Below are 14,279 nucleotides of genomic sequence, written 5' to 3' on the forward strand. Positions count from 1 at the left end.
TACCAGAAATTTGTAAACTGTGATAAGGATCATGGAATGCTAGGTAAGAATCTTATGCGTTCAGCTGTAAATTCCTCCAGATCCTTTGAACTCAACAAAATTTAACTATTTATGGATCTCTTCCGAACATGAAAATCCTATTGTTTTTCTTTCAGAAAATACATAATTTCATGTAAACAAACTGAAGTACCACTGTCTGTCCCCTGGGACCCCAGCAATCAGGTAACCTGCCTTTCTGATCTAGATAGATTACTGTGTGTATTGTGATTGTTTTATTTCTGCCATTAAGTAAGTTGTCTTTTTGTTTGTTGGTTTACTCCCATGCCTGCCTATAATAGCTGTAATCTTTGAATGCTTCTTATTTTACAGTGCAATATTTTGGGGGAACAACAATTTGGTTAACTATACTTTGTATTAGTCTTCAGGCGTGCATTATTCACTAGTATTTATTTAAAAAAGGTGAAAATCATAAAAATAGCAGATTAATTTTGGTCATCCATGGAATCTTTTTCAGTGGGGAGGATAACTGTCAGTTTTGGCTGCCAAATCTGTACATGCTCAAAATGAAGCTTAATCCCTGTGCAGTGATGAGGTACAACTGGCAGGTTAGAATTTGCCTCATTTCTTCCCTTTGTTAAGCTGGTGGTACCTTCAGTGATCCTGTCCCTCTCATCATGCTGTGTAACCCAGGTCAAGTGAAATCAGTCAGGCATCATGCCAGCTGCATGTTGTTGCCAGTTTTTATAACTCATTACCTTGATGTTTTGTTAACATTACTTCTCTGCTCCATGCTTGTCTTCCCCCTTCTTTCTTTCCCCTCCTCACTTGAAGGGGCTGACTGTTGCTGGGGTACTGATCAGCGAATAGCAGCAGTCCTTCAATAACTCACCAAAGTGGTCCTTATTCATGTGCAAACCCAGAAAGACTATACAATTGTGATGACCTTCAAAGTTGAGTCCAATCCTGTCCTCCCTGTGTTGTCAACAAATAGTCATGGATAGCGACCAGGAGTGGGAAATCTGGCTGATTTTTCTTTATGATTCGCTGCTGGTATCTCAGGAGCACTGAAGCCAGTTACAGCACCAAACTGTTCAGGCAAAGATCAGCAAACTCTGTGCAGATCAGGTATTCAACCTGGAACCTTTAATATCTATAGGTCAATGCTACACTGGGCATTGCCCTTTAATCAATTGATGTTTGAAGTGACTGGTTTACATTTTTTTTTAAGGTTTATCTCAACTACAATAACATCTCTGCACTAAAAATGCTGGCTGCAAAACAAAACTGGATATTGAACTGCACGCAGAACAAGGCAAGTTAAACCAACAGCAACATAAAAAGTTCAAGACTTACCAGCCAGCCAACTGTTCAGGAAATGATGTCAGTTTCCTTTTTCTAGGCCAAACTTTATACGCTGGAGGAAGGTCAGTTACTGTCCTTCAAAGTGGAAATGACTGTTTCTGTAAACGTCAAGCAAGTTTTCATGCTCCTGTCTGATATGAGCCGTCGACATGAATGGGACACACACTACCAGTAAGAAGAGCCACATAACCAAGAATGAGCATCAGAGATAGTGACAGTGGGAAGGAAAGGATAATGGAAGGGGAAGATGGTGACACAATTCACTGTACCAGGGGAGATCTTTCTTTCTCTCCCTTGTAAGGGAGCATATTAATTTGGATCTAACTCCTATTCTTATTGAGAAAACATTGTAATGCATCACTCGTTGATCAGCTGCCACAGTGCACACAGTCACATACTTCACAAATACTCATTCAACGGCATTCCCATCGCCATGTCCACCACTATCAATGAATTAGGGGGTCATCATTGTCCAGAAACTCAACTGTGCCAGCCACATGAATGTTGTGGCTGCTAGAGTAGGTCAGAGGCTGGGTATTCTGCAGTGAGTGATCCACCTCGTGACTCCCCAGAACATTGTCACCACCTGCGGGGAACAAGTATGAAGTGTAATGGAATACTCCCCGCTTGCCTGGATGGGTGCAACTGTAACAACACTCAGGATGCTCAACACCATCCAGCTTGATTGGCAGCTCATCCATTAGCTTAAATGCCCATCCCCTCCACCATCCATGTACAACGTGCACTATCTACAGGAAACACCGCAGCAACTCATCAAGGCTTCTTTGGCAGCAGCTTTCAAACTCGCAACTACCACCTCCTAGAAGGATAAGGTGCATGTGAACACTGACACCTTCGAGTTCCCCCTTCAAGTCACACACCATCCTCATTTGGTCATATATCTTATTCCTCCATTGTCGCAGGGTCAAAATCATGGGATTCGTATCTAACAGCACCTTCACCACATAGACTGCAGCCGTTCAAGAAGGCGGCGAACCACCATTTTCACAGGGCAACTAAGATTGGGTAATAAATGCCAGCCTTGCCAGTGAAGCACACATCCACAGAATGAATTTAAAAAAAGCACTTAAGATGTAAAGATAGATGAATGCTAGGATTATTGTAGAACTGTGATGGGGTAGATTATACGTGGTCAGTGGAAGGAACAGACCTGATGGGCCAAATAGTATTCCTCACTATGCATTTATATCTTCTATTTGGATGCATGCTAACTCATGTTTTGAGTGATCAAGGGAATTGGTCAGTGCTCTATTTAAAAAGCATTGCCCTTAGCTGGAGGAAGATTGAGCTGAGGAGGCCAAACAGCTATTGCAATGGAGAGGAAGGCACAACTGTGATTTTTTTTTTAAAGGAAAATACTTTTCAGCCTGACTCATGGCTGTTGAAGTCACTGATCAGGCAGCCTTAGGTACTGGTCTGCATCCAGTGGTGGGGAACCAGGTCTGAGGAAAGTCAGGTAATACTGAAATTGCTGACAAATAGTCCGAGTGTGTCAGCAGACTCGGTGGAGCCTCTTGTGTAATGGAGGAGCGCTAGACATGTTTCACTGTGCACAGCCGAGACTGAGCAGGAAAGTTAAACTCGTCAAGACTCCCCATCAAAAGGCAGAAATTGTCAGGCTAATGGGCGAAGATTATCACGTTAAATGCTCCTTCTTCAGTGCTGTCTTCAATTTTAAAATGGATTTTCCTCGCCTACCCTCTCAGGTTTGTAATAAGCTGCATTGTAATGGGCAAAGCTCAAGGGGAAGTAAAAGGATTGACAGGTGAGTGTGAGGAAGCAGCATCAGAATCTAGCAGAAGGAGGATAAAAGCACAGCAATGCTTCCAAGAAATGTTGGGGACTTGGCAAAGTTTATACTTGAATAGAGCTGGTGAAATGTAAGGTGCTCAAGTCTGCACAGGTCACTGTTCTTTTTTTTATTCATTCATGGGATGTAGGCATCACTGGCTATGCCAGCATTTATTGCCCATCCCTAATTGCCCTTGAGAAGGTGGTGGTGAGCTGCCTTCTTGAACCGCTGCAGTCTATTTGGGGTAGGTAGACCCACAGTGCTGTTAGGAAGGGAGTTCCAGGATTTTGACCCAGCGACAGTGAAGGAACAGCGATATAGTTCCAAGTCAGGATGGTGTGTGACTTGGAGGGGAACTTGCAGGTGGTGGTGTTCCCATGTATTTGCTGCTCTTGTCCTTCTAGTTGGTAGAGGTCACGGGTTTGGAAGGTGCTGTCTAAGGAGCCTTGGTGCATTGCTGCAGTGCATCTTGCAGATGGTACACACTGCTGCTACTGTGCGTCGGTGGTGGAGGGAGTGAATGTTTGTAGATGGGGTGCCAATCAAGTGGGCTGCTTTGTCCTGGATGGTGTCGAGCTTCTTGAGTGTTGTTGGAGCTGCTCCCATCCAGGCAAGTGGAGAGTATTCCATCACACTCCTGACTTGTGCCTTGTAGATGGTGGACAGGCTTTGGATAGTCAGGAGGTGAGTTACTCGCCTCAGGATTCCGAGCCTCTGACCTGCTCTTGTACCCACGGTATTTATATGGCTACTCCAGTTCAGTTTCTGGTCAATGGTAGCCCTTAGGATGTTGATAGTGGAGCATTCAGCGATGGTAATGCCGTTGAATGTCAACGGGAGATGGTTAGATTCTCTCTTGTTGGAGATGGCCATTGCCTGGCACTTGTGTGGCGTGAATGTTACTTGCCACTTATCAGCCCAAGCCTGGATATTGTCCAGGTCTTGCTGCATTTCTATACGGACTGCTTCAGTATCTGAGGAGTCACGAATGGTGCTAAACATTGTGTAATCATCAGCGAACATCCCCACTTCTGACCTTATGATTGAAGGAAGGTCATTAATGAAGCAGCTGAAGATGGTTGGGCCTTGGACACAACCCTAGGGAACTCCTGCAGTAATGTCCTGGAGCTCAGATGATTGACCTCCAACAGCCACAACCATCTTCCTTTGCGCTAGGTATGACTCCAACCAGCGGAGGGTTTTCCCCCTGATTCCCATTGACCTCAGTTTTGCTAGGGCTCTTTGATGCCATACTTGGTCAAATGCTGCCTTGATGTCAAGGGCAGTCACTCTCACCTCACCTCTTGAATTCAGCTCTTTTGTCCATGTTTGAACCAAGGCTGTGATGAGGCCAGGAGCTGAGGGGCCCTGGCGGAACCCAAACTGAGTGTCACTGAGCAGGTTATTGCTAAGCAAGTGCTGCTTGATAGCACTGTTGATGACACCTTCCATCACTTTACTGATGATTGAGAGTAGGCTGATGGGGCGGTAATTGGCCGGGTTGGACTTGTCCTGCTTTTCGTGTACAGGACATACCTGGGCAATTTTCCACATTGCAGGATAGATGCCAGTGTTTTAGCTGTACTGGAACAGCTTGGCTAGGGGCGCGGCAAGTTCTGGAGCACAGGTCTTCAGTACTATTGCCAGAATATTGTCAGGGCCCATAGCTTTTGCAGTATCCAGTGCCTTCAGTCGTTTCTTGATATCACGCGGAGTGAATCGAATTGGCTGTGGTGCTGGGGACTTCAGGAGGAGGCCGAGATGGATCATCAACTCGGCACTTCTGGCTGAAGATTGTTGCAAATGCTTCAGCCTTATCTTTCGCACTGATGTGCTGGGCTCCCCCATCATTGAGGATGGGGAAATTTGTGGAGCCGCCTCCTCCAGTTAGTTGTTTAATTGTCGACCACCATTCACGGCTGGATGTGGCAGGACTGCAGAGCTTAGATCTGATCCGTTGGTTATGGGATCGCTTAACTCTGTCTATCGCATGCTGCTTACGCAGTTTGGCATGCAAGTAGTCCTGGCCCACAGCGCCTCATGGATGCCCAGTTTTGTATTGCTAGATCTGTTGGAAATCTATTCCATTTAGCACGGTGATAGTGCCACACAACACGATGGACGGTATTCTCAATGTGAAGGCGGGACTTCGTCTCCACAAGTACTGTGTGGTGGTCACTCCTACCAATACTGTCATGGACAGAAGCATCTGCGGCAGGCATTTTGGTGAGGATGAGGTCAAGTATGTTTTTCCCTCATGTTGGTACCCCCATCACCTGCCGCAGACCCAGTCTAGCAGCTATGTCCTTTGGGACTTGGCCGGCTCGGTCAGTAGTGGTGCTACCGAGCCACTCGTGGTGATGGACATTGAAGTCCCCCACCCAGAGTACATTTTGTGCCCTTGCCACCCTCAGTGCTTCCTCCAAGTGGTGTTCAACATGGAGGAGTACTGAGTCATCAGCTGAGGGAGGGCAATCAGTAGGAGGTTACCTTGCCCATGTTTGACCTGGTGCCATGAGACTTCATGGGGTCCGGAGTCGATGTTGAGGACTCCCAGGGCAATTCCCTCCCTACTGAATACCACTGTGCCACCACCTCTGGTGGGTCAGTCCTGCCGGTGGGACAGGACATACCTGGGGATGGTGATGGCAGTGTCTGGGACATTGTCTGTAAGGTATGATTCCGTGAGTATGACTATGTCAGGCTGTTGCTTGACTAGTCTGTGGGACAGCTCTCCCAACTTTGGCACAAGCCTCCAGATGTTAGTAAGGAGGACTTTGCAGGGTCGATAGGGCTGGGTTTGCCGTTATCGTTTCCGGTGCCTAGGTTGATCCATCCGGTTTCATTCCTTTTTATTGACTTTTTAGCGGTCAGATTCAACTGAGTGGCCTGCTAGGCCATTTCAGAGGGCATGTAAGAGTCATCCAATTGCTGTGGGTCTGGAGTCACATGTAGGCCAGACCAGGTAAGGACAGCAGATTTCCTTCCAGGACATTAGTGAACCAGATGGGTTTTTACAACAATCGACAATGGTTTCATGGCCATCATTAGACGGTATAATTCCAGATTTATTAATTAAATTCAAATTTCACCTTCTGCTGTGGTGGGATTCGAACACATGTCACCAGAGAAATACCCTGGGTCTCTGGGTTACTAGCCAGTGATAATACCACTACGCCACCGCCTACCCTCTATCCTAAGAATTACCACTGGGAGACTAATTGTTTCCCAGCTCCTCCCAAGGTGATGCCTATATGGAAGAAGCCAAATATGGAGTGGATTTTATTGGCAAAAATGGAATCAGCTGCAGGTAGTTCATGTAACCGAATGCTCCTGTGAGGACTCAGCTGGCTCAGACAGTGTATAACTGCTGCTGATCTGGAAAGTCCTGGGTTCAATCCCTGGCCTGTGTTGAATTAGCTGATCTCAGCTGGGTCAACACTAACTATGCTTCAGTGCACCTCTCTCCTTTGATTAGGGAGGAGAGAATCAAACTGATTTTCCATTCCTGCTCATTATCTAGCAATTCCTGCTAAAGGCACACAAGTGCAGATGCCTGGTGAGAATGAGATGGTGCTTGGCAAGATGCCACTTGCAATCAAATAGACTAGCAGCTCTTACTGTCTCAGGTCACTTGGTCAAGATACTGGATGGAAATCATGCCTGTGAAAACCATATTCCAGCAGGGAGCCTTCAAGAGGGGGAAGGAAATTGGCAGAAAAAAATGTTTAAAACTGTTGCCCAGCCACTTTCTTGGAGTACTTCAACTTTTTAAGAGTGAATTTATTATCTCCTTCATGGGTTTTCATACAGAAAATTGGGGACGAAAAACTATTTCCACGAGTTATTCAGTTGAGAACTAGAGGGTCTAAACTTAAGGTCAGCACCAAAAGGAAGAAGTTAGGAGGAATAATTTTACTATAGAGAATTGTCACAAACAGCAGTGGAAGCAGAATCCATTACAGCTTTCAAAGGGGAGGTGGTTAAATATTTGAAAAATTCAATTTTCATGGGAACTGGAGAAAGGCCAGGGGTACGAAATAAAGTGGATAGTTCTTTCAGAGAGCAGGCATGGGCCTCTTCCTGTGCTGAAAGATTCTATATAGTAAATAAAAATTCTTCTTTGGAGGACCTTGTAGGTCATGGAGAGAAATAGTACAAACCACCATGAATGGGGTTTGTAAATAGAATATGAAGTAAGAAATCATGGGTTTGGATGCTTCATTCCAAATATGTAAAAATTGAGATGTTGCATGATTTTGATTAACACTGTGATTTCAAAGTGAGTCCTGGAAGTATGCCCATGGACGATACACCCATGCACATTGAAAAGCACACAAACTCCCACGATCTCTAATACTTTTATGTTTCCTCTAAGGAAATTTGAGTTGATACAAAAAGTGGATGAGGATGATGTCATCTATCACGTGATCTCTCCTTCTGTCAACAAGGGAAGCAACTTTCAAGACTTTGTTTTACTGGCGTCTCGTAGAGTGCCTTGTGCTGATGGGTAATTTCACTTAATGTTTTTGATGTGTGAAATATCTTAATTTTTTAAAATCATTCTCCCAAGCATGGCAGGTTTTTGAGTTCAGGTTATTTTAATTTCTACCAGATGACTTTCATTGCCCTATAAGCAATACTTGTAACCATGCTTGTTAACCACAGAGATCTCCAGCGGCATGTTACTGATATGACTGCCCAACTTTCGCATCCCCTATCTTTCCATGGCTGAATGCACGTTCACATCTTTTATTACTGTAAAGCTTGATTTCTCAAATGCCTTCCTAGCCAACTGCCTTGCCTCTTGTCCACAAGTTACAATGGCCCAGATTTTGCATTGAGAATAACAGTGAGGCTAAGAACTCTTACCATTATTACGGAGTGCGCACATGCAGAGTTAAACACAGAATTCCGGATGTTGCTGTCCAAGTTACTTTGCTACTCCACAGGCGACACTATAACAGTACCTCATCGATAGACTCGACCTTGAAATCAATGTAAGGTGTGAAGCTGGGGGACTTATCCATTAGTTACCCACTAAACAAACCAGAAAAAGTTAGAGCTGAGCCATTCAGGTGTAAGTGAATTTTCAATGGCATGGTAAGTGACAATTAGTACCAAACAACCTCCCTAGCCCTGAAAATTCAAATTTACAAAGTGCGGCGTTTCATTTCTTCAGAATTTAATATTGTTGGAGAATTTTTAAAAATATATTTTTTTAACTTTCTCTACCTGTCACTTTTATCTCTCTCTCTTAATCCCATCTTTCTTTCCCAATTTTTATTTTGCTTTCTGTAAATGATTTAAATCTTATTTATAATTCCTGGTTTATAGTTCCTGATTTAGAAACTGTATGGCCCAGTGATAATTCTTTAATCTGATTGGTTGAAGAGACTCACTGTCTCTTGCTCTGCTCACAGAACCCCTATAGAGGGTGCCGCGCTGGATTGGACGCCAGAGGACAGGGAGTTTCCATTTGAAAGCCCAAGAAAATTCTGTAGGCAGCTATCAGTGTCATGAACGGCAAGCACCATTCCTTTGCTGCTGACCACTAAATCGAGGTCATTATGCCCAAATGCTGCAGCCTCTGCTGTTACAGGCACAAAGGCTTGTACTACCATACCCTGTGCTTGCCAAGCCATCCAGGTCTACATGCAGCCTAGCCCCACTAAAAAGGTACGTTTTAAAAAATATTTACCTGGATGTGGAGCCGGGTGGTTAGGATACTTCCCACGGCTCCACATTTAAACCACGAGCCGCTACCACTGCTGGCACCTGCTTGGGCCCTCTCCCGGCTCCTTCTCCACCCTCCTCCCCCTACTCGCTGGCACCTTCCAATCAGGACGTACCTGCTAGGGATGCAGTGACCGGAAAATTCAAATAGGCTTCCACGGTGAGCTACCTGGGGACATCCAGCAGGTGTCTGCAGCTCATCCGTCTGATGTAACCGAGGCCCAAGGCCCAATATGGGGTGGCTTGGGCCTACTTGTTCTGGTGCAGAGAACATTCCCTGTCCCCAGTTCATGCCAGCCGGCTGCACAAACCAATCTCTAGGCCAGTTAATTTCCTTGTGCCTATTTCTTTTATTAACCTTTATCAGCAATTGATATTTCTTATCGAGGTTCTCTCTTTTATTATATAATGCATACAACCTGCTATTTCAACCTCCTGAGTTCATCCACCCCAACAGTTGTTAAAATCTTTTCAGTGCTCAGGATTAATCTGTTGACTTTCCAAAACTGTGACGTGCAAGTGAGCCTCTGCATTTTGCCTCTGTTTATACTCAGCTTGCTTACATCTCAGAAAATGCAGCTTTTTGACCTATTCTTGACCACCTGTTTTTCCAGTTGGTGGGGTGGGGGTGTGGCTGTGGGGTGGTATTGTATATCTGATATGTTAGCAAATTTTTCTCTGGTCAGATCATTCTGTACCTTTCCATGGTCAGGGCAGGTCATGTTCAGGTCATCCTGTACCTCTACACAATAGTTTGCATTTTGTTAACAGCCGTAATTGGTTACAAAATTCCAATTGTTGCACAAGTAATTAATCTCTTGTCAATAACCAACAAATTACTTAGGTTTAGATGCTGAATTGTAAAATTCAAAGCAAAAATTAATCTTTTAAAAATGGCCACCTGCCAAATTATTCTGCAGTAGGTCTCCGAGGCATGTCCCAACCAATCTTCCCTGCCCTTCTGAGCAGACTCCGCGGTGGAGGCTGGAGAGCCTGCCCAGATAATGCAAGTGGCCCTTCAGGCTGGAATCTGGGGCCAGGACAACTTGCGGTGGGCACAGGTTCCCCCAAACACTGCAATGGCTTTAATAGCTGAGCAGAAAATCTAGGTTATAGTGTTAGAAATTTTATTCTAAGGTTGCTAACTTACTTCATGTTAACCATCTAGTTAGCTGTTGGTTTTGAAGGATCAAAATATTTGAGTGAAATGTGCCAATTTGTCATCCCATTGCAATGCAATCCAGTATCGATTAGTGTAAACTTTCTTTCTAGAGATCCATATCTGATAGCACTCCGATCGGTCAGTCTCCCTGCAGCCCCGCCAACTGAGGACCTTGTCAGGAGTGAAGTGTTGTGTGCTGGCTTTACACTTTGGGAGGAAGAGGATACCTGCACCAGGGTAAGGGGTCTCGAGCACATTAATGAACTGTAATGATCAATTTATCCAAAGACATATATTATTGACTTAAGTCAGAAAGATCGAAGTAAATATTTTTTTCTTTAACCAAAGACATAATTAAATGGAGTCTGTGGGTGTGGAGTAAGATTTCCTTTAATTTATACAGGCTGTTTGGTATGCTTCCTGAATGTAATCTGTTTTTAAAATACATGTTTTAAATTCTCCAAAAGAATGTAAGGGATGTAATGGGAGGTACTAGGCTGCACTAACACATACACACACACACACATATATCATATATATATATTCTGAAGATCTGTCATTGAATAGGATCTGAAATGGTGCCATTTTTTTGCAGTGGCAGTACTGCAGAAAATGTGTAAAGAGTCTTATATTACAGCTGCTGGTTTGAAACCAGTACCTCCTAACAGCAGAGTGGCACGGGTGCAACTGAGTTACACTGCTGGGTCTGCATAGATTTCTGTGAAAACGAGACTTAGAGCTCCATTCACTGATAAACAAGTCGCCACTACCTCGGCTGGGTTATAAGAGCCCGCCACCAATCTCGGGGGCCGCACGCTGAAGAGCCGCCACAATCTCCCGCACAGCGGCTCATTTAAATAGCCGGGGTGGCCCCCCCCACCCCACCCCCCCTGCAATCGTGGAGGCAGCGGGCTGTCCGTCCCCGGCAATGGTGTCAGCTGCCTGTGTGCAGGTGCTGGTGCCCTTTTTAAAGGACAGCCATCCCTACCAACTCATTTAAATATTTAAAGAAGTATGCCCCAAAAAAAAACAATAAATTTCTAACGCCCCTTTCCAAACCCCCAGTAACATTTACATTAATTATTTGCCCTTGACCCCCAAAACACTTACCTTTTTACCTTAAAACATACTGTGACCTTCCACCCCCCCCCACAGACTGCACAAAGTTTAGAGTTCACCCCTTCCCACCATCCCCTACACCCATTACGTTTATTTGTCCCCGTCTTTCCTCCTCCCCATACCCACCAGTGTCACAGCATCTTTCCCCGGATGGGGAATTGAAGGCGCAGGAGTAACGGCCACCATGCCAAAGATTGCAGAAGACTGAAGGTATGTCCATTTAAATGTATTAATTTTATTAATTTAAATATTTAAATTCAGGTCCCATCGCCCAGTGGCGAGGGTGCCACTACGGAGCCACATTGCCACCTGGAGGTTCGAGCCGGGCCCTCCTGGTGTCGAGGCCCGTGGCAAGCCTCTTCCGGACCCATTTTCAGGCCCTCCCCCCGCCACGGATCACGACACCGGGGGGACAGCAAGATCCAGCCCCCTGTCTCTGTTAACACTGAAAGGATTCAAAGTTAAGCTTTAATAAATTCAAACATAAAAGTTTTTCCAGTGGCTCAGTGGGTTCACTTAGCAAGCAAAAAAGCCATATAGATCAGGATGGTCACAGGTTTGATCCCAAACTGCATTGTTAGCCAAACACGTTTGGGGAAATCGTTCAACCTCAGTATCTCTGGGTTAGGGAGGGAAATACTGCTGCTAATCACTGTCCAGTAGCCCTGCTGTAAATGTGTGTGCGCATGGACATAGGGTAAGGATCCTAAAGCTGCAGATGGATAACCTGCCAGTGCTCCCTGTTGAAGCTCCCTTATATACAATGGCCTCTTGGGACTGGCCATAGAACATTACCCCAGCAAGGATTCACTGTCATCAGAAGTGCAGAGGAAAAAGTTAGCATGGGGGAAAATGTTCATACAAATCATAATTGAAATATTTTAGAGTTGGAACATAGAAACAGGTCCATTTGATTCTTTGACCCCGTCCTGCTATTCCAGTTAGGCACGGTAGCTCCATCTTTTTAATTCCAATTCCCTGTCCTTTCTCCATATTTCACAGTACCCTTTGTTTCCAAGTATCTTTGTCCCTTTTAAATCACAGAACTGTAACAGTGCAGAAGGAGGCCATTAAGCCCGTCATGTCCACACCAGCTCTCTGAAAGAGCAATTCACTCAGTTCCATTCCCCTGCCTTTGTCCCATAACCCTGCACATTCTTCCTTTTCATATAACAGTCTAATTCCCTTTTGAATGCTTCAATTGAATCTGCCTCCACCACGTTCTCAGGCAACGCATTCCAGACCTCCATTATTTCTGCATCTCAGTCATTCTGGGGTGTTGCACTCCACATTCCTACACTGATTCATGTGAAGAACCTCTTTTTCTGGATTGATCCTCAGTTGGCCCACACTTGAAATCTTGTCCTCTTGTTCTGGATTCTTCCATTTGACTATCTGATCAATCTCCTTGATTATTTTAAACACTCAATCAGTTTACTCTGCATTTCTAGGCAGTATGTAATCTGTGTTTACCTAGTCTCACATCATAGCTGGGATCCATTATTCCAGTTCGCGTCCTATAAATTGTGGCTGGATTTTCTCCAAGACCAGTCTATCCTTCCTAATTTGAGTTACTCAAAACTCAACAAAATATTCCAAATGAAGTCTGACCAGCACTTTGTATAAATGCTGTAGTACGTCCTTTTTTAATATTCTGTATTCCTTGTGATGAATCAATTCAGCCTTTTTAATTATTTTTGTGCCTACAAGCAAGCATTTAATGACTTATGTACCTGGACTCATAAATCCATTTGTTTAGTTCTACTCCAAGTCCCCATTCCCACCTGCTACCGCCTCCAACATCTCTCTTCGGGCTTGGCGCATTAGGCCTCTGTCCCCTTGGCAACAACCCACGTCACCTGCATGCAGGCCTTGGGCCATCATCCCATTCCTGCTCTCAATTCACATGGCCTCCCGATTCTTTGCTGCTTCCACAACATTAAACTTAGCTGACTTTAGTGGGGGCGGAAAGCTGAGCATGGGTTAGGGAGTGAAGAAGGGAAGGGGGTGGGAGTAAAGGATAGGGTAGTTGGGAGGCGAGGGAAGAGGACAAGAGGTCAAGAAGGGTGTAGAAAAGGAGTGAAGGAAGAGGAGAGAAAATGGGATTGGGGAGTGAAGTGGAGAACAAGGGGAATTGGGATTGAGCAAAGGGAGTTGTGGAGTGGAGGAGGAAGGGAAGGGGATTGGGGAGATGATGTGCAGCTTATTAGTGGCATTTGAAATATTGGAATATACAGAACTAAGAGATATTGTGGAGTCACAGTACCTCAAATGGTTTTCCACAAGTATTCGTGTTCTGATTTTCAGTAGGGCTGAGGACTTGATAGAAAGGGATAGGGGAAGCAATGAGGAGGAATTGGTGGCAGCCTCTCCCTGACCACCCCTGCTGCACACCCCTCCCCACCCCTGTTATGTAGCCTCACAATTTCTGTATCACACATGGGCCAGGATTTTACCCCAGGCCGATGGGAGCCAGCCACTGACTGAAAAGTCGGTGGCAAACCCGCTTCCGCCTCGCCTGGGGATCCGACCCGTATTTTGCAGGTCCCCGGGCTTCAAATGGTGTGAGGCGGGACTTCCACCTGCTTGAGGTAGGAATTCCCGCCTAATGGAGCTGCCGGCCAATCAGCGGGCTGGCAGCTCTTAGTCCCAGTAGCGCCACTGGGAGCGGTGGCCACTGCTGGGACTACAGCCCAGCATGAAGAGATGTCGGGGAGCCTGGAGCAAAGCTAAGTTTTTGTTGCCCCACCAGGGATAATCAGTCGGGCCCTGACAAAGCAAGGGTGGTCAGTTGGGGAAAGTGGGGGGGGGCGTGTTGAGTGTTGGGGGTGGTTGGGGAAGTGGGGACGGCCCTCCATTGGGCACAGGGTGCCTGATCATGAGGGCCTCCCTGGGATGTTCGAGAGCCGCCTGCATTTGTCAGGCAGCTTCTCTTGGGTCTAAGATGCCCACTTGCCACGTGCAAAATCCGCGTGTAGGAGGGCGGCCATTTTTCGCCGCCAGCGCCCTACATAAAATGACAGCAGAGGCAGGAGTGTGTCAGGAAGGACTCCCGGAGCCTCCCGCTCCATTTTGTGCCCATCCCCC

General features: G+C 45.7%; 1 protein-coding gene across 6 annotated transcripts in view; it reads left to right on the forward strand.

Annotated features, from left to right (window-relative positions):
• acot11a (acyl-CoA thioesterase 11a) overlaps positions 1-14,279 on the forward strand; it is a 133,189-nt gene that overhangs the window by 116,847 nt on the left and 2,063 nt on the right. For all 6 annotated transcript variants that reach the window (XM_068037543.1, XM_068037541.1, XM_068037538.1 and 3 more), the window contains 5 exons: positions 156-222; positions 1,229-1,312; positions 1,400-1,533; positions 7,554-7,685; positions 10,184-10,310. In XM_068037543.1, the coding sequence (XP_067893644.1) occupies positions 156-222; positions 1,229-1,312; positions 1,400-1,533; positions 7,554-7,685; positions 10,184-10,310 (544 nt within the window). The remainder of the gene's footprint in view (positions 1-155; positions 223-1,228; positions 1,313-1,399; positions 1,534-7,553; positions 7,686-10,183; positions 10,311-14,279) is intronic.

This window comes from Heterodontus francisci, chromosome 8 (genome assembly GCF_036365525.1).
Source record: "Heterodontus francisci isolate sHetFra1 chromosome 8, sHetFra1.hap1, whole genome shotgun sequence".
NCBI lineage: Eukaryota > Metazoa > Chordata > Chondrichthyes > Heterodontiformes > Heterodontidae > Heterodontus > Heterodontus francisci.